Source organism: Salvelinus alpinus, chromosome 34, assembly GCF_045679555.1.
Source record: "Salvelinus alpinus chromosome 34, SLU_Salpinus.1, whole genome shotgun sequence".
Taxonomy (NCBI): domain Eukaryota; kingdom Metazoa; phylum Chordata; class Actinopteri; order Salmoniformes; family Salmonidae; genus Salvelinus; species Salvelinus alpinus.
The window spans coordinates 12,584,093-12,605,868 of record NC_092119.1 but is presented as its reverse complement, the minus strand read 5'-3'; the positions used below and the strand labels follow the sequence as shown (position 1 = coordinate 12,605,868).

Sequence of the window (21,776 nt, the reverse complement as noted above, 5' to 3'; positions counted from 1 at the left end):
GTAAGAGGGGGAAATGCGTAACTTGACCCCCTAAAACCTAGGAGAGACTGAGGCGCTTAATATCGTTCAGTGAGCTAGAGGCCAAAACATTGACCATTTAGAGCTATGGGAAATGTTTATATATTTCCAGGAATATTAAATTATGTATATTATAAACTCCCCTAAGAATGTACAGTAGGTTATTTGCAGGAGAGGGTTTTCTAAGCCAATCGTACCTTAGCGCTGCACTCCAGTTACTGCTTATGATTGTCATTGTTACATATCTTAACTGCAATACTGGATTGATTTTCAGGCTCCCGAATAACCCCTCTCGCTGGCATGCTGCATTGCTGCACCCTGCGGCTCAAAAAAAGGCACGTTGATCTGAGCTCGCTTATCGTACGCAGGCCACGCCCCAGCACTGAGGCTCCATGGCCTCAGAGTGGAGTGGAGTGGAGAGGAGACGTCAAGAAGAGGAAGGGAGAGGAGAAGAAGGGAGCGTAGAGGAAGGGAGAGGAGAGCAGCTGGCAGCACCAGGAGCCTCAGTTAGCCTCAGTGCTGGGTGTTTTAGTAGGGTTAGTACTGCAAGGCCATATAGCTCAACGTGGGATTAAGGACAAGGCTTACACAATTAAGAAGAAAACGGAATGTTTGGAGAAAATATGGGGCTAATTCCATTCTTTCATCAGTGGATATTAAAGATAATTAGCTAGCACTCAAATTATTTGTAAATCACTGTTGAAAATATCTTTCAATTTCCAGAGGCTAGAAGTGGCCGTGGACTTGAGAGGGGTATCGTCTTATAGTAAGAGCTTGAGAGAGGTATCATGTTAAAGTAAGAGTTTGAGTGGGGTATCATCTTAAAGTAAGAGTTTGAGTGGGGTATCATCTTATAGTAAGAGCTTGAGTGGGGTATCATCTTATAGTAAGAGTTTGAGAGGGGTATCATCTTAAAGTAAGAGCTTGAGTGGGGTATCATCTTATAGTAAGAGCTTGAGTGGGGTATCATCTTATAGTAAGAGCTTGAGTGAGGTATCATCTTAAAGTAAGAACTTGAGTGGGGTATCATCTTAAAGTAAGAAGGCTTTTTACGGATTTGTCTCCCTTTGTTGAATAAAATAAATAACCAATTTTGTTTATATTTTTTTTTTCTTCTTTTTTTTGAAATGCAATTCTTGAAGATTTTACAATGATACAATGTTTTTCACGCACACACACACACACACACACACACACACACACACACACACACACACACACACACACACACACACACACACACACACACACACACACACACACACACACACACACACACACACACACACACACACACACACACACACACACACGAGACAGAGACAGAGAGCGGTAAATATGTAAGATCACACACATACTCCGTCAACAAAAGCTTTCTTACCCCATGAGCTTTCTAACACAGAGAGACAAACAGAGACTAGTAGTGGACAAAGAGTTCTCCTCTGCAGGTCTCTGGGTAGGGTACAGACCAGGCAGGGTCTTTGGCACCTCTACTGCACCGCTACCAGTAGCAGACAGTTAAGATGGAACACTGAGTTAGGAGAGGAGAGCAGCAGAGAGGCCCAGGTGCTCAGCTCAGATCACAACAATATGGTTCTGTTTTTAGAACTCTCTATGTCTCTCCTGGTCCTGACCTGAGGGTGGTTGTTTCTGTCTGGATCTCTGTACCGTCTGTCTGTAGTCAGGTCTGTAGTCCAGGTCTGGTCTCACTAACTAGCATTGGCACAAGGAGATGAAGATAGGCTGTGTCCCAAATGGAAACCTATTCCCTCCTATCCACTGATTGGTGGTGGATTAATTTGCTGTATGTCCTCAGCCCTTCTAACCTTACTCTGCTCTCTCTCTCTCTCTCTCTCTCTCTCTCTCTCTCTCTCTCTCTCTCTCTCTCTCTCTCTCTCTCTCTCTCTCTCTCTCTCTCTCTCTCTCTCTCTCTCTCTTTCGTTCTTTTTCTCTCTCTCTCTGTGTGCACGTGCGAGCGTGTGATCCTTTGGCCCTCTGGCTGGTCAGTGTTTTGAGTGGTGTCTTGCTAGTAGACATTGCAGTGAGCCCTCTAGCACCCTCGCATGGCAGACAGACAGGCCTGTTGTACATCAGTCTCTGTTGCTGTCCATGGTGTTTGCCATTATGTATTTTCCATGGTGTTAGCGGCAAATTAGTGACCCACAAGTTACCCAGATACAATCACATCTCCTAAAATGAAACGTGTCATAACTAAATTTAATTGAGATCTCATACACAACCTTGTAAAATACAGTGCCTTCTAAAGGTATTCAGACGCCTTGACTTTTTCCACGTTTTGTTACGTTACAGCCTTATCCTAAAATGTTTATCAAACTCTGCAATCTACACACAATACCCCATAATGACAACGCAAAAACAGGTTGGTAGAAATTTTACATAAGTATACGGACCCTTTGCTATGAGACACAAAATTGAGCGCCCGCTTGGAGTTTGCCAAAAGGCACCTAAAGACTCTCAGACCATGAGAAATAAGATTATCTGGTCTGATGAAACCAAGATTGAACTATTTGGCCTGAATGCCAAGCATCACGCCTGGAGGAAACCTGGCACCATCCCTACAGTGAAGCATGGTGTTGGCAGAATCATGCTGTGGGGATGTTTTTCAGCGGCAGGGATTGGGAGACTTGTCAGGATCGAAGCAAAGATGAACAAAGCAAAGTACAGAGAAATCCTTGATGAAAACCTACTCCAGAGTGCCCAGGACCTCAGACTGTGGCAAAGGTTCACCTTCCAACAGGACAACAACCCTAAGCACACAGCCAAGACAGCACAGGATTGGCTTCAGGACAAGTCTCTGAATGTCCAGCCATAGCCCAGACTTGAACCCGATCTAACATCTCTTGAGAGATCTGAAAATAGCTGTGCAGCAACGCTCCCCATCCAACCTGACAGAGCTTGAGAGGATCTGCAGAGAAGAATGTGAGAAATTCCCCAAATACAGGTGTGCCAAGTTTGTAGCGTCATACCCAAGAAGACTCAAGGCTGTAATCGCTGCCAAAGGTGCTTCAAAAAATTACTACCAGGGTCTTATCGATGACTATATACTGTATTTGGTCTCTGATTCATTGTTACGTGCTCCTTAAGAAGCATATAGGCTATTTCATTTAGAATGATATGCATGGCCGCAGGAAGATGTTTTGGGTAGGGAGTGCTATGAGTTGGGGGTGCTTTTAATTTAGATTTATCAGGGGGTGCTGCTGCACCCCTATTTCCTGCGGTTATGATTATCTGTATCAATCTGTAGGCCTGTAAATTTAACTGAAATTGTGTCAATAATTTCTCAGCACCAGTCATTTTACAGAAGACCTGCAATGCTTCTTTGTCGCAGAATTTATTAGATATTTTTTTTTTGGGGGGGGGGTTTGTTCAATACCCAGATGCTTTCGGGGTGTCCTTAAACTGTTCCTGGGCTTTCACATACACATGGGTTTAATATGGTTTCATCAGCGGTGACGTTGAACACAGCCCTCTGTGATCCAACAATAGGCACACTGTATAACTGTAAAGCAGGCACCCTGCACATGACAGCTCTGACACGTACAATAAATATGGATTTCTCCTCGGCTGTATGCATGAAATGATAGATGTGATTTAGAGAGAGCTCTGCTAAGGTTAATCCTTTGGCCAGGCTGGATCATGGCTGTGGGCTCTGCATATATATATACACACACACACACACACACACACACACACACACACACACACACACACACACACACACACACACACACACACACACACACACACACACACACACACACACACACACACACACACACACACACACACACACACACACACACACACACACACACACACATACACACACACACACACGTCTCTCCGTCTGCCTGTACCCCTGTTGAAATACACAGGAAATAAACACACAGACTAGCTTGGCACCCGAGCAAACGTAATCAGAAATGTAATCATTGAATATTGTAAGAGCTTTCATTGTCTGTTTATATGCCCCCTTTATTTATCCTACGATTCTGACTTGGTGTTCAGGGAGAAGACTGTAAAAATGGCCCTTGTTCTGTATTCTGTGGCTGTACATTTCAAAAGTGCTGATCAAATAGTTATTCTGACTACGTCAGTCCTAGCTCGTCTTAATGTCTTAATCGAAATTACTGATTACCTCTTATCCACTTGTCGCCCCCTTATACCATAGTTTGTACATCTCAATTGTCAGTAGACACAAGATTTGTTTAGTAAGTCAAGCATATCAGCTATGTTTTTTTAAAAGGCAGTAAATGAGAATGAATTAACTGTTTCGCTGCCAGACAAGGCTCCGCTGATAGCCAGGTGTAGCAGTGGTAAGATGTTGGGACTGCTGTTGGGACAGCTTTTATGTAGGCCGTAACAGTTTGTGGGCACCGTTTGTCACCGTTATAGTGCAATTAATGTATTGTTTAGTGTTGTGTTGTGTAGCTTTGCTGGCATACATCCCACATTTCTTTGGCCAAACCAAAATGTATATGCTAAAATCGCCACTGAATACATAATTTACTTATTAAGTGTTAAGCTGCTTGACAATCAGAAAAAATAACCATCCTACAGTCAATAGAAGCATCCTTGTCAACTGTGTTGCATTTTATCTACGGATAGATGCAAGTTATTTATTTGACGATTAATTCTTACCTCGGAATGACTCTACGAAGCTGAGTCCCAAGCATTTCGCTGCACCTTTTATACCTGCTGTAAACTGTGTTCATGACGAATAAATGGGATTTGACACACACACACACACACACACACACACACACACACACACACACACACACACACACACACACACACACACACACACACACACACACACACACACACACACACACACACACACACACACACACACACAGGATCATCTGATTATCAAAACCAATGTTGATGCATCCGTGCCGCAGTGCTATGTGCTCTGCCTGTTTAAATCTTAATTCAGAGCTACAGGGTTTGGATTGTCAAGGGGTATTGGTAGGCCCACTCAGGTGCCTCTCAATCACTTGATGCGTATGTGAATTTTATTTTCCACTGTATTTCAGGATTGCTCTCACAGTAGCGGTTGGGTGTAATATGTAGAAGACATTTTTGAAACAGTGTCTCTCTTTTTTCACGTATCTCTCTTTTTTTAAAGATGGCTGTCCCTATGCAGTGGCATGTCATCCAGCCACTATAGTGACACTGACATGTGCTGTTAAAAGGCTCTTAATACATGATTCATACTCAAATGCTGAGAGCCTCGCTTGTCTCTGTCTTTTATTTATCCTAGCTTGAATGTGGTTGTATTACAAAGTCCCTTTTTGATTTGCTGTTTTTAAACAGGTTTTAGAGATCAGGCCCATGATATATAAAGATGCCGGCAAGAGCGACTCTCATTGTGCGTGTATGTCTCCGGGCACCATTTACCGCCGTGATTGACGCTATCTATTCAGTAAGTAAGTGGTGCCTTCATACGTCTTTCGAGGCTTTTAATTTTAAATGGCCGTTTCGTTTTAGCAATCATTTTTACTCCCTCTTTTCACTGCCCCTTGGAAGTTGAAATGTAAAAAAGAGAGAAAATAATAATGGCATATCACTTTTTTTTTCTTGCTTTGAATTACATTGTGACTGCAGAGCAGAGCCTATAAGTGCAAGTGCCATTAAATAACGCATAAAAAGGATGAATGTTTACATATCAAAAGGCTACAGGCCAATTTCTGTCAAAATTATACATGAAGTTAAGCAATACAAGCAATTAATTTAAACACATTGGAGAAAAATTCAAGACCACATTATCTTTTTTTGCTATTTATTTCACTGAAAATACGTTACATTTGAAACCATTAGCATACAATGGCTACAATACACAATTTACTTAATAAATGTAAAGCCGTTTAACAATCGGAAAAAATAACCGTCCTACAGTCAATGGAACCATCTTTGTCAATGATGTTACATCTTATTTGTTCATGCAAGTGATTTATTCGACGATAAAGAGACAACACACAATTCTTACCTCGGAATGATTCTCGGAAGCTGAGTCCCATGATCTATCGACAAAATAATTATAATTTAGGAGGGAGAAATTAACTTCCGTTTCTCTAAAAACGTTGACGTTTATTGACTGTTTATAAATTATTGGTTTTGCATTCTTAATTTTGCCCCTATATGGGAAATATATATTTTTTGATGTTTTGTTTTTCATAATTTTTCAGTGTTAATACTTTTTTACGGAACAAGGTTAGACTAAACTATGTGATCAATCATTTATATGTTGTTGTATTGGAATCGCCTATTGAATGTTTAGGCTGGAAAACGTCATAATCATAACATTCTGTTAACTTAGAATTAAATATGAACACGGTTTTATTGAATTAGGCTATATGATACCTAAAAGCATTATGCACATGAATTAATACTTGTTTGCACTTTTTAAGACTGTACCTTTTTCAACTCAAATCAACCTTAAACATAAGTTGTGCATTAACATATTGTCAAAATGTGTGCAATATCATTACTGTATAATTGCAGAGTTGTTTATCAATTAAATAGATCTAAGAAAATCGAAATGTATTCCCTGTGGCCGTATTTTACCAGAAATGTAAATTATTCATGTTTATGTTTTTATAATGTAGGCAATTGTATTGTTTGTGTAGGCCTATTGTACAAATCGAATCAATATGCTTATTTATTACTACAACTTTTCTATGAAGTCCATCAAATCTATTAAATAAACACTTGATGAAATAAGGATTTTATATCATGTTTCATTTTCTACATAGGCGTAATTGTGTACAATGTTCATCAATATTTATATATTCTAGGTAAATCGTGTTTGCGCAATACTTAAGTCACAATACTTAAGTCTTAAGTCTATCACTGATAGTTGGAATGCAATCAACACGCTCCTGACTGTAAAATCCATAACGCCTGAGTTAAATTACCGAGGTGGGTAACCCAGGGTCTAGGCTACACGACTAGAATAGGCTACAACACGTTCCCTCCTCCTCACTTCGTTCTCACTAAATTGAAAATGTGCTCTGAAGTAGCATTCGCCTCATTTCACACCCGCGCATTTCATTTGATTAGCCGTGTAATTGTAATACGTTTTCAATTCAGTTCAATTTCAGGGCTTTATTGGCATGGGAAACGTATGTTCACACTACCAAATCAAGTAAAATAGATAAACAAACGTGAAATAAACAGTAAACATTGCCCTTACAAAAGTTCAAAAATAATACAGACATATCAAATGTCATATTATGTATATATACAGTGTTGTAATGATGTGTAAATAGTTAAAGTTCTCTAACTCGGAGAATAGAAGCGGCTCTGGATAAGAGCGTCTGCTAAATGACTTAAATGTAAATGTAAATAATGATCGTTATCTTATCACAGCGATAATAATATGTTCACTGAATGAGTAGTTAGCGGAGGTGTTTACAGTGAATGATTTCCTACCCACGAGATAGCTCCGTTGATGGGGTAAACAGCGATAATCTCCTCTCGAACATCTCCTGCGGTGAGCTATGTAACGATCGTGGCAGACCGACTGTTTCCCAACTAATATGCGGCAACAAAGACAGAGATCCGGATCCTCATAAGCAATGGAATATATTTGATAAAATGTTATAGGCCTATATTTTGATATTCCTAGAAGGAGAGTGCGAAGGGAAGGAGAGGGGAGAGTGGGGCCTGGTTATTTGTGGTGTGTATTTTGGGATCTGGTGATAGAACATTTTGATTATTTATGGACACACATTTTGCATGTATGGTCTGTAAGTAAAATGAAGATTATTAGAGACACATACACACACAGTTTCACAAATTGATGTAGTCCTATAGCCTAGACAGAAGTTACATTTATTAGTTTCACAAATGGATGTTTATTTATTTTTTGAGTATTTATTTTTATTTAAACTTTATTTAACTAGGCAAGTCAGTTAAGAACAAATTCTTCTTCACAATGACGGCCTACCAAAAGGCAAAAGGCCTCCATCCGGGACGGGGGCTGGGATTAAAAATAATAAATAAATAAAATATAAATATAGGACAAAACACACATCACGACAAGAGAGACAACACAACACTACATAAAGAGAGACATAAGACAACAACATAGCAAGGCAGCACAGCATGGTAGCAACACAACATAACAACAACATGGTAGCAGCACAAAACATGGTACAAACATTATTGGGCACAGACAACAGCACAAAGGGCAAGAAGGTAGAGACAACAATACATCACACAAAGAAACCACAACTGTCAGTTAGTGTCCATGATTGAGTCTTTGAATGAAGAGATTGAGATAAAACTGTCCAGTTTGAGTGTTTGTTGCAGCTCGTGCCAGTCGCTATCTGCAGCAAACTGAAAACAGGTAGTCCTATAGCCTAGACAGAAGTTACATTTATTAGTACAGATATATTTTACAGGAAGCATCACCTGATTTTTCAGTAATAGGTTCACAGGAAATGTGTTTACGAATAATTTTCCTGACAATTAAATTAAACTGATTAGCCTACATTGTACAATTAAGCCCTCATGGCTGACATTGCACTGGGTTGAGTGGTTTGTTTCAAACGTCTGCAAACAGTACAGATTAATTTAATTGAATTCCCAATACACAGATCTGTGCCTTTCACATAATTGTGCGCTAACCCTAAAACCAGCCTATCTCTGCTCTCCGCTTGTCAACCGCTTCTCCAACACAGGCTCAACTGGTCGGTGACGTCAGCCGAGTATATAACGGGGCTGGAGTTCAAGAGGACCACGAAAACAAGTCGGTGAAGCTTTAGTCTCAATGCACCCACCGGCCACCGGAGTTGGTCCAACAAGAGAAAAACACGCCAACGTCAACAAACTCGATGTTATGACGCAGATTTAGGAACTTTCCACTGACTGTTTCCTGACCGATACGAATTTAGGATTTTTAAAAGCAACGAGGTTTTTTATCATCCTTTTCACGTATCGGTGATGCCCGCTGGTATGTTTAGCATCGACAGTATCCTGGCCGGGAGACCCACTTGCAAGGATTCAGTGCTCCTCCATCGGAATGCCCCGGTGGTTTTCTCGAACCTCACGGATTCCATCTACACCGCTGCCGATTATAATGGACTCTACCCGCACACTACTGGATCTTCTCCCTCGGCCATCCAGGCGGGGAACGGGACTAGAATAGGATATAATAACTATTATTATGGACAAATGCATGTGCAGGGCCCCAGTGGCCCTGCGTGCTGCGGCGCTATCCCAGCCCTCGGTTCGCAACAGTGCCCGTGTATTCCAACCGGTAGGTTGCCCTTTCCCACTTCTATCTGTAGCCAAAAGTAAACGTTTATAACTTTGCATGTTCCTTGGGTGCTGGACAATGTAACGATGCCTGTAATAACAAGTACAAGTTAAAACATTATGTTAGGCTATAGGGGATGATAGATACAGGTAAATTGGTTGGTGCTTTAAATTGTAAATGCGCCCATTGCGCAACATTACACATGCAGTCATTTTGTTGGCACATATACCCTATTTAAGAAGTCTATCCATGGTATAGGCCTACTCTAATTAAGTTTTACTTTTACGCATTAACTAGAATATATTTTATGTTAAACTTTGTGTAGACATTTGCATGGGATGATGCGTGGTCTATATTATACATGCGTAAACCTGTTGTTTTTGCTGTCTAAATAGCTTGATTTGTGCTGCGTAGTTTTTTTCTCTCATTGTTTTTCATTGGTGATGTCTGTATAGGGCTATTGGGTGTGTTGCGAAATGAATTATTAATTGAGGACAAACAAATGTTTCTAATGAATCTAAGTATGTTTATTGATCCATGCAGGTTATGACCGCACGGGCTCCGTGCTCATCTCTCCCGTCCCGCACCAGATGATGTCCTATATGAACGTGGGCACCTTGTCGCGGACGGAGCTCCAGCTCCTGAACCAGCTCCACTGCCGACGCAAGAGGAGACACCGGACTATCTTCACTGACGAGCAGCTCGAGGCCCTGGAAAATCTCTTTCAGGAGACCAAGTACCCTGACGTCGGCACACGGGAACAGCTCGCGCGAAGAGTGCACCTACGGGAAGAGAAGGTCGAGGTGAGTGCATGCACGGCCCTGTGTTGCTGGCTGTCTACCTCCCTATACACTGCGTTGATTTTCAGAATATATGTGAAGGATCTCTCTATATCACGTTACAAAGGTATCAATAAAGAACGTTCGTTGCGCATTGTAACAATTATGCACATCCGTTGAAAGGCCAAATATTCTATCCATGCGTTACGCACATAGTAATAGCAAACGTTTACGTCTTTATAGTGCCAAAATATGTTATATTAAGCTCAAATGACTTTACAATTACTCTACAACACGGTATAACAAATATGTCATACAAAATAAACAATTGTATCTTTTATTTTCGCATAGGTGTGGTTCAAAAACAGAAGAGCGAAATGGAGAAGACAGAAAAGGTCGTCCTCGGAAGAGTCTGAAAACTCGCAGAAATGGAACAAATCGATGAAAACACCCACAGAGAAAACCGAGGAAAACAAAAGTGACGTGGATTCGGACAGCTGATAGTTAAAACATTAACACAAAACAATAGAAAAGACCGTTGGTTGCATAGTGTATGGGTGGATGCGCAAATAGGCTACATACTCGATTGGGACTTCTTGTACATAGTGTAAATGTGATGTGGACTGAAGTAATTAAATATTTTGCCATGATGTTGCACAGTTGTATAGTAAATATTACTTTTATTATTGCTATGGGGTAAGCTATTTATATTTAATTTAAAGTTTTTGTTACGCATAACGTCCCGAAGATGTGGTGTGCAAGGAGCCTTGATCAGTTTTCTGGCTTGTGTTAATACTTCGCGAGCTGACATGCCATCTCATATTTGAGTGGTGTATTCATCATCACGATTTACCGCAAATAATATTCTGAAACTACATCAATGGGGAGATTATATTTCATAGAGTTAACAGAAATCACACTTAATATGAAACAGCGTTTTGTCACCTTTATAAGATAAAAGGCCAAGGCTATATTTGTCAACTCATAACCATACAGACGTGTCTGGGGATTTGACTAAATTGATTTGTCAATATGTTGCAATGAATGATAATTACAGGAACAATGAATATACATTAAATCATATCTGAATCCTCTCTATTTCCTTTGTCTCCTTTCACATTTTTTCATCTATTTCTAATCATATGATCTATGTTTATGAATTGGAAATTAATAGGCCTAGATTGACAGTGGGTTGTTTTCCAGATGCAAGACATTTGAAAAAATGCAAAATACACTATTTTTCTTGGAAATAGCGCTTGAATCGCATGTGGATAAATTCAGGAAAAGGGTCCTAAATGATAAAGATGAAGCTTCTAGTCTTCTTATAACGTTTTCTTGAACGCGTCAGGTAGGCTATCAAACACAAGAGTGGTAATACACATTCAATTATTTCCGATTCATGCGCATACATGAAGCCTCTGATGTGGCAAAATAGACAGTGACAATAGTCTATATATAATTTACTGTCGAGATTGTTTTGCCACCTTCAGTTAAAAGGAAACAAAAATGATTATCAAAAGGACAATTATTTCGTTTAGAATTGGCAAAGCTCAGCCAATCACTTAAAAACATTCAAAACAAACGTGGTTACATAAAGATTCATTATGATACGTATTTTTATGTGCCGAATTCCTGGTTAGCCTAATAGCCTATACACTAATTTAAAACTCTTTGGACAAATCAACGATTGGCTTTATAGCCTAATGATAATGGGATGATCAGTTACTGTTTATTATCTATCCTGTTGCCTAGTCACTTTATCCTTACATATATGTACATGTTTACCTCAATTAGCCTACCTTGTAGCCTGCACATCGACTCCGTACTGGTACCCGGTGTATATAGCCAAGTCATCGTTACTCATTGTGTATTTTATTCTCGTGTTATTTTTGTATTTATTATTTCGCTTTTTCTTTCTCTGCATTGTTGGGAAGGGCCCGTAAGCGTTTCACTGTTAATATATATACCTGTTGTTTACGAAGAATGTGAAAAAAACCAATTTGATTTGATTATTGTTGTTATGCAAATCATTAATATTTCAGCAAGCAACTCAACACAATTGTTTTCACAGCTGTAGGTTATTAAGGCGATTAAATAACACAATTTGATCCACAATGAATCTCCAAAACTACCAATGACTAAGAGTTTCAGACAACATATTGTACAAATGATGGGTCAGTTGCTCAAGTCATATTTTCTCACACGGAATAAGGGAGATCTGTTGCAATACAGAACCGTTGCAATACACGGCAGAAGTGGCTCAATATATAATATGGTAGACTAGTTCAAATTCAGTGGCGAACCATAGGACATAGGCCTTCAGAAGGATCAAATATCTTCCAAATACAATAGGTTGCATCAAACTCAAAAATCAAGAAAATAACAGAAAACATAGCATCACCGAATGTGCCCGGCGACATTATATCTTCTGTTGTCAGACCATTCGTAGTGAAGGAGGAGCCATGTTTTTTGCTGACATTATAAATTAATCAAACAGGCCTGGCCGCGCATCCGGCTGCCGCACACAGAGAGACAGAACCGGCATGGACACAACATGTGACACACAACATGAAATAATGTGACTAGCAAAACAGAAAAACAGCTGTTCACACAACCTATGGTAGCCTAACACCACCATTTCACTATCACCAAAAGCGACAACAAGTGTGTCACATCCAAGATGACAGGCTCCTGGTGCTGAAAGGGCAGTGATCTGGATACCTGTGCACTCCATGGCACTGAAGGTTTCGTCAATAGACACCGCTGATAGACAGGCGACAGCAGTCACACAACATCAAATAATGTTAAAGAATAAGCAGCCCATTCACTCCAGTAGGCCCCATGAAATCGTAACAATACAAAAGAATAACCATTTCATTTCCAAAATTAAATTAACAAACCAGCTATTATTTAACATTGCAAACATATTTTATCACACTCATCACACTAAGCCATTGATCTAAAGTTTAAATACAACAATGTTTATTGTCAATGATCACAGTCATTATTTTAAAAGACATAGCTAACAACAAGCAAGCTGCAAAAAAAATAATTGAACAGTGCCACTCACCAGATGAATAGAACTAAGTTTGAACGCTAGTCTAATCCAGAAAAGGGTGATGCTAACATATTTCACTATTAGCAGTCTACACACCATCACTTTTTTTAAACGTCCAACCCGTTGCAAGTCAAAATGTGATTGGTTCATTCCACTGTCACTTCAAAGTTATGCTCTAATACAGTTGACCGTTTTAGGCCCTTCGGTACAGTTTCTGAAGGCCTAGCCAATGGCTGGCTGAGCCAGCTCAATTTTTCTACCCAGAGACTACCAAAGAAAAATCCTGATTGGATATTTTTTCTATTCAGTATTAACCCTTCTCCTTTCAATACAAACTGAAGAGATGAAATCCGAAGATCATAAAAACTATTGTAAAAAATGTAATAGAAAGTATTATTGTTATATATCATTTTTGTAAAAATCCTTAGGCACTCTAGGCCCACACGGTTCCCCACTTTTCAAATGAATGTGCAAGGGTTGGTGATCAAATTCAACGGTGAATTATTTTCTAGAAATTAAAATAATTAATTACATTTAAGCCCACACCATGTTGTTAGTGTAGTAAATGGATGTACAAATCCCAGATTGCCGCTTTAAAGTGTAATTCAAAGGGATTCCATACTTGATTCAAATAGTGTTCCACAGGGCCTAAAATGTTATTTTTGGCCCACCAGCCACTATGGCAGGTAAATGAAAACATTTACCAGCCACTCAGATATTTTACAAGCGAAAATATTTTTTCGCCATAATTACATAATACACAAATAAAAAAAGAACACAAAGGATTGTATTGTTACAATTTTTTGGTGACCAGTCTTTTAACCAATATATCGGATGAGACTAAATGATCATGTCCCTTTAAGGGCGCGAGGTTACTGTGGTAACGGGGCCACTAAGTGAGATTAGGGATCAGACTAGGGCGTCTCTTTACTATCAGTTGAAGCAGCAGACTCAAACTACAGTTGAAAAGCAACCGAGCTTGTGAACAAAACAATGTAAATAGTTAAGAAACACGAGGTCACATACTTTCGAGTAAATTAAACAAACTTTTATGCCTGTGCGCAGCGCCTCCTAAAATGAATCTATCAGCACTTCACTCTGTGCACGCAGCTCACCTGCCAGGCTGCGTTACTGCGTGAATTGGGGATATGGGATTCGTATTTCTTTGTGCAATAAGCATTTATGAAACATAACAGCAGAAATACTTTGAAAACAGCTATTGCAGCATTTTCCTGCTATAAATCGCAACTCGCACATGTGCTCATACTTGACATTAGACCGTTTTTATTCGCTAATGTAATGCTTGCACTGTAGCCCTGCAAATTGTACACCCAGCGACAAGGCTGGTGAAATAGACATTCATACCCACCAATACCTAAATCTACCCGCATTTGGTGGGTGTTCATTTTATGCCTGGTTTTCCATAATGGATGATAGTGATCTTCATGGCAGCTGATCAATATGTTTATGTCATACACAATTTATAACATATATCTTATTTCCCCCATGTCTACACCAGCTCTAATATCCAATAGTGGCAAAATGTCAACATGGAATGGTGTTGTATTTATAATGTTGTGTTACATTGTTATATCATAACTTATAAGTGGAGTGTCTGCATATTTACCGTACAATAAAACATTGGATAAACTTAACCGAAATACATTTCCAGTTCGATACTTAACTGCAATGCTAATTTGACTTGGCATGTTGAGTTTGAGATGTATATTTTCTATCTTCCAAGGCCATAGAATACATATCACAGACCCACCAAACAAACCCTCATATTTATGTACAATTAATTAAGTAACATTCAGTGCCTTTCTGTTCCCTTCGATTGGTTAATGATTATGTGCGAACTCTGTGTTAACTTAGCCAAGCCCCTCTGCAGAACTACTCACATATCAAATAAAACCAAGCTTAATTTATATAGCACATTTCCGAATGAATGCAACGCAATGCGCTTCACACAAAAAAAATACAATGAAAAAAATTACTGAAATGTTTACTACACAATAAACATAAGAGGATAAAAACGAAAGAATAACTATACAAACTAAAAGACTAAAAAAGCACCCTAAGGAAAAGTAAAGATAAAAAGGTGAGTTTTAAGATCTCTTTTAAATATACCACATATCCATTTATGTAGCCTAGTGGTTAAGGCTTTGGGACAGTAACCAAAAGGTTGCTTGTTTTTAATTTTTTTTTAAAGTATGTAACCTTTATTTAACTAGGCAAGTCAGTTAAGAACAAATTACACCGACGGCCTAGAAGCAGTTGGTTAACTGGTCAGCTCGGGGGATTCGATCTACCAACTTTTTGGTTACTGGCCCAACGACCTAACCACTAGGCTACCTGCCGCTGAAAATGTAGGAATCCTCGAGCGGGCAAGGTGGAAAAATCTACCGTTCTGCTCACCGGGCGCCGATGACGTGAATGTCGATTAAGTCAACCCACCGCAACTATCTGATTCAGAGGGGTTCTTTAAATGGGGAAGACTCCTTTTGTTTAAATGTTGTGCAACTGATAGGTATCCCCTTTCCCTACCCAGTGGACAGCCAGTGGACATTATGATAATAGTCCTCCTTTGGCTTTTATATTTTCCTTGTAGGGCGTAATTGTAGTAGAAGTTAACTTTGTAAACGACATGTGGCCGTGTCTCCCTCCATCCAGGGAAGGATAGTTGTATTGAAGCACAGGATCAAGTTCTCCCCTCTCATCAGAGAAAGGCTACTCTTATTGAGCTAGCAGGCCACAGAGCTAACCAACCGTACAGATAGCATAGTTACTACAGTAGTGGCCTATTTAAGGAGTCCTGCAGTTTACAAAAACACTGCTTTCGACTCTTTCACTCAGTACTGAAGACAAGGGGTTTGTTTACTTTGCGTTGTTCTTTTGCGAGCTGGAAGATGAACTCTGAAACAAAACGTGTCAATAAAATAAGTCAACATGATGTCAAGGACAATCAGAGCCAAAACTAAATCAATTGGTTAATTAAATGCTGAAAAGCAACACACATTGACTTTGGAGATTAGCCTACTGTGCCTGTATCGTGTTTCACAATACTTGTTCTCTATGTCTTGCCAATAAACTGGAATATGAGACACAACAAACTCTTACACAAGTCATATATTTTGGCATGAAATATATTTTATGGCATGGTTTCTGTCATATATTGAGTTTTCAAAATGTAAAAAAAAACAAAAAAACATTCCCGTTGCAATACAAACCAGTTTGTGTGAGGGCCGGGGAAACACATACACTTTGTTTTTGTTACAAAGTAACTTGACTTTTAAAATGTTTTACATTTGTATAATTTCTATGAGCTTATACAGCAAGAAGATATACACTAGCGGTGGGCCAGTTACCGGAATGCTGCTGGTTCAAATACCCGACCTGACTAAGGTGAAAAATATGCTGATGTGCCTGCCCTTGAGCATGGCCCTTAACCCTAATTGGTCCTGTATGTCACTCTGGATAAGAATGTCTGCTAAATGACTCAACTGTAATAGCAGTGAGTGATCGTAAGGGGAGAGTTTTGATTTGATTTTCTTCAGCATCATCTAATTTATGCACTCCCTTATATGATTGTAATAACATTTTGTACCTAGATAGAAATATGAACATTCCTAAGGTCCGTGGTTCTACATTATGTGGAATTGTTATTAATCATTTTGGGTATTTCCTAAACTATATAATCATAATACACACCATTTACTTAAGCAATGTGCACTGTAATGATTATATCTTTATGACTGCATCTTGATATTGCTCCAGTCGGTTCCCCTCTAATTCTTTGACCTATTTTATGCATCATTCCCGGCACTTGGAAAAACATAGGTGGAGTCCAAGAAAAATAAGGTATTGAGTTAACTCATAAAGTAGATACGTCTTTACTTCTTTGCAAGTGTTTAGAGAAAATGTCTTTATATTTAAAAAAATGTCCAGAATTGTCGCTATGTTTTGCAGTGACAGCTCTCATGCTCTATGGTCCAGCCCTGCTCTGGGCATGCTTCTCTTACATAAACTTTGCCCTCTCCCCTGTAATGTGGAAGGCTGATGTATTTACTCTCCATACCATACGGTATCAGCCCTGAGGACCCCAGATCTCTGAATAATGTTATTAGTACATGGGGTCTGGAGAGTCTTAGAGCTGGGGGATTTGGCCACTGGACTGACATCTCTTGGGTGGATTCCCTGGTCAGTCTAAAGATAGACATGGGTGTTGGCCAGCTCTGTGGTGCACTTTCAGAAACATATAAAATGGCCTCCTCATGGCAGACAGGAACTCAGAAATAATGTATATTTTTACAAAAATGTAAACTTCCTCCTGTATTATTACCATATTTCACTGGGATGACGTGTGGTTTGGTGTTTGTTTTCATTTTGTTCCCAGAATATGTCTCTCTCTCTCTCTATCTCTCTCTCTCTCTCTCTCTCTCTCTCTCTCTCTCTCTCTCTCTCTCTCTCTCTCTCTCTCTCTCTCTCTCTCTCTCTCTCTCTCTCTCTCTCTCTCTCTCTCTCTCTCTCTCTCTCTCTCTCTCTCTCTCTCTCTCTCTCTCTCTCTCTTTCTCTCGTTCTCTCACTCTCTCTCTCTCCCGCATTCTCTCTCGCTGTCTCTCTATCTCTCTATCTCTCCACCTCTCTCCGCCTTTCAGAATCAGAGCTGCCTTTGCCTTACAGCTAGATTAGGGCAGAGCATGCACCTCCCACCCTTTTATAGCTGAGTTTAGTGCCCGACAGCTCTTAACTTCTGTAATGTTCTCTCCGACCAGCCGTGTAATTACATTGCCTGTCACCACACACATCGCAGCACACCAGTCATCGACTGACTTCAATTAGCCAGTGGCCCCCTGCTAAACCGCTAAGGAGCTTTAAATCTGAGAGCCAGTGGGTCAAGCCCAACCGCTGCCAGCGGTCACTTATCTCAAAGGTGAACGAGGTGCTTGTAAAGTCTGGGACAAATCCCCTCAGAGCCAGCGAGGGCCAATAACCAGGGGTCTATTCTGTCTCCGCAGAGAGAGAGAGAGAGAGGGGGGGGGGGTTTAATGTTTTCGCTGCAGCCGCCTCACGCCAAACCAAACACACATGAGCCATATGGATGAGGTTTCCAATGTGTGTTTTTCTGTTGCTATTCATGCTGCACCTGGGTTATTGGTGTGTGTGGTGGTGCCCAGGCAGACTTTTCTGTCCCTATTCATGCTGTACCTGGGTTATTGGTGTCTGTGGTGATGTTCAGGCAGACAGGAAGGAGATGAGGATGGGTGTAGTATACACAGCTATAGGGGCCGAGGGAGGGGGAAGGGGAAGGGTCTAGCACAGTGGTTCCCGACCAGGGGTACTAGGAACCTGGGGTACTAGGAACCAGGGGTACTAGGAACCTGGGGTACTTGGTCTATCCATAGGTACTTGAGAAGACTCATGAGACCATAGGCTTATTGGTAAAATGCACATGAGGGGGTACATCATGGGTACTCCGGGCAGAGCAAAATTCAGTTGGTGTTACAGTAACAGAAAAAGGTTGGGAACCACTGGTCTAGCATACACAGCTATAGGGGCCGAGGTCTGACCACTGATTACCAGTGTGGGTTGAACCCAGCCATCCATAGGACCTGTGGGGGAGAGATGGAGGGATGTGGGAGGAGAAGGATTGGATGGGAGTGGAGAATCCGAGGAGGACAAGAGGACATTGACTTGAGTGAGGGCAAGGTAATCTGCGAGGGAAAGGGGGTTAGTGGGGTGTGGTAGTGAGAGGGACAGGGTGGTGCAGGAGAGAGGGAGAATGGGGGATCAGAGGTGTGTGCTGGGGCAGATTGAGAGGGTAAGAGGGGGTTGAGAGGGTAAGAGGGGGTTGAAAGGGACATAGGTGTACATGCCCCGTTGACCTTCTGTAGAGCGTTCAGCCCAAGTTCAAACCCAGCCTCGGGGGATTAGAGGGGCTCTCTAAAAGTCAGTGTAGCAGTATGGAGAGAAGGCACAGAGCTGGACACACACACACGGACACTCCTTGGCTGACGCCGTAGACCCTGCAGGCTGGAGTGTGGGCCTGGAACATTATCCAGACAGAGACTCATCAACCATCCACCCGACACAACCCACCACTATGTTTGCCTGTGTAGTGATTATAGGAGCCAGCATATTTATATCACTCTACAATGCAATTCCACTTCTCTCTCTCTGCAATTCCACTTCTCTCTCTCTCTCTGCAATCCCCTCCTCTCTCTTGCTCTCTCACTATCTCTCTCTTGTTGTCCCCCCTACACCCGTTCTGTTCTGTCAACTCCACCCCGCACCTCCTCCCATCCCCTCCACCCATCCCCTCCTCCCGTCCGCTCCTTCCACCCCCCTTTCCCGTCTCTCTCGCTTTACAGTTGCTGAGTGAGCTAGGAGTAAATAAAACAATGTGTAGATTAATGATCAAGTGATTTGAGGGTCTGTGTTCTGTTCTTTCAGGAACGAGGGCAAATCACTCGCTATTTACTCAGAGAATAAATCAAAATTCTGCGCTGTATCAACAACAGAACTATGGTCCAGTGGAAATTATGAAGGATAAATCCTGAGAGAAAAATAACGACCACTCCTCTCTCTGTCTAATTGCACGTGCCACACACACACACACACACACACACACACACACACACACACACACACACACACACACACACACACACACACACACACACACACACACACACACACACACACACACACACACACACACACACACACACACACACACACACACACACACACACACACACACACTGTCTACTTATAAGACTGTCTGTAGTCAGATAATGGCAGCTCCTGGACTAAAACGCAGCGGAACATAATAAACATGTCCTCATCTGATTAATCTGTGACTTTCTTCTAAATGCTATTAAGTCCGTTCATGTACTTAGACGATCTAGCTATGGTGGTTTATATCAAATGTTGAGAAAACTGAAGACAAAAGATTGCATGAATATTTTTTCTCCGGACCAGAAGGTAAGAAATGGAACAGCTTTGTTCGAGCTGGTAAACTACAATGTGCATACAGGTCATACAGGACAATACATTGAAGCAACATATGTGGACACCGAGGTACAAACCTCAGTCATGTCTTCAACTGAAAAAATAAATAAATATGTACTGTATATATATATCTATTTAGGAACTCAGTCCTAAGTATATTGGAATGCACAAGGTGCGATTTTGAAAGTTGGTTGTGCATCAGAAGTTTTCCTCTTGTTATATGTCACTCAATGAGAGTCACTTAATTATCCCTTGTCAGCTAACATTTTTTAGATTGGTAAGTTAGTTGGCTAGACTAACTAGGCTAGCTAAATGTGTAGTAATCACAGCCACATTACCGACTGGGAATGCAGGGCACGTGTCTAGGGGCCTTGACCTCCAGGGGACACAATGGATTGTGTTAGTCATTCTCACTCAGATATAATATTAACATGGCATAAGTCATGACAGAATGTGTAGAATTGCATGAAATTACTCCACTAAAGCAACTAAAGTGATAATGACTGGGGTCATTTCTGCTTCTTTTTGAAGTTCTCCAAATAGCATTTTAGAGATTTTCAATTGCACAGAAGTGCAGTAAATGAGGTCCGGACCTCACTGAGTGTCACGCCCTGGCCTTAGTATTATTTGTTTTATTTATTATTTTAGTTAGGTCAGGGTGTGACATGGGGTATGTGTGTATTTTGGGGTATTATATGGTAGAGGGGGTGTTGGTTGTAGTTTATGGTTTTGTGTTGAGTGTATGTATCTAGCTGTGTCTATGGGTGTGTAGTTTACTAGGAAAGTCTATGGTGGCCGGAATGGGTTCTCAATTAGAGACAGCTGATTTCTGTTGTCTCTAATTGGGAGCCATATTTAAGGCTGCCATAGGCTTTAGCTGTTTGTGGGTCATTGTATATGTATATGTCGACGTAAGTAGTTTGTGTGTGCACTTGCGGTTTAGGTTTCACGATCGTTTGTTGTTTGGTTAGTGTGTTAAGTGTTACGTGTTCATCTTCGTCGTTATAATTAAAGAAGATGTATTCAAGTCATGTTGCGCCTTGGTCCTCTCTTTCACGTCAACACGATCGTGACAGAATGACCCACCAATCTACGACCAAGCAACATGACCAGCGGCAACAGGAGCAGCGCAAGGAGAAATGGACTTGGGAGGAGATCCTGGACGGTAAAGGACCCTGGGCTCAGCCAGGGGAATATCGCCGTCCCAAGGCGGAGCTGGAGGCAGCGAAGGCAGAGAGGCGCTGGTATGAGGAGGCAGCGCGGCGACGCGGTTGGGAGCCCGAGAGTCAGACCCAAAAATTTCTTGGGGGGGGCACACGAGGAGTGTGGCAAAGCCGGGTAGGATACCTGAGCCAACTCCCCGTGCTTACCGTGGAGTGAGAGAGCGTCGTACTGGTCAGACACCGTGTTATGCGGTAAAGCGCACGGTGTCCCCAGTACGCGTGCTTAGCCCAGTGCGGGCTATTCCACCTTGCCGCACTGGGAGGGCTAGGTTGGGCATCGAGCCAGATGTCATGAAGCCGGCCCAACGTATCTGGTCTCCAGTACGTCTCCTCGGGCCGGCATACATGGCACCAGCCTTACGAATGGTGTCCCCGGTTCGCCAGCATAGCCC

At 41.2% G+C, this 21,776-nt stretch overlaps 1 protein-coding gene and 1 long non-coding RNA gene across 2 annotated transcripts; one reads left to right on the top strand and one right to left on the bottom strand.

Moving 5' to 3' along the window:
* The first annotated feature begins 8,786 nt into the window (after window positions 1-8,786).
* Window positions 8,787-11,187, top strand: LOC139563708 (homeobox protein goosecoid-like). The gene is made up of 3 exons (XM_071382574.1): window positions 8,787-9,310; window positions 9,854-10,113; window positions 10,441-11,187. The coding sequence occupies exons 1-3, from the start codon at window positions 8,995-8,997 to the stop codon at window positions 10,588-10,590; spliced, it is 726 nt and encodes a 241-aa protein (XP_071238675.1). The 5' UTR covers window positions 8,787-8,994; the 3' UTR covers window positions 10,591-11,187.
* LOC139563710 (uncharacterized) lies at window positions 9,816-13,277 on the bottom strand. The gene is made up of 2 exons (XR_011672626.1): window positions 13,160-13,277; window positions 9,816-10,092 (listed from the first exon to the last, which is right to left on the bottom strand). It is a non-coding gene; the product is annotated as an uncharacterized lncRNA (long non-coding RNA).
* Between the last annotated feature and the right edge of the window lie 8,499 nt (window positions 13,278-21,776).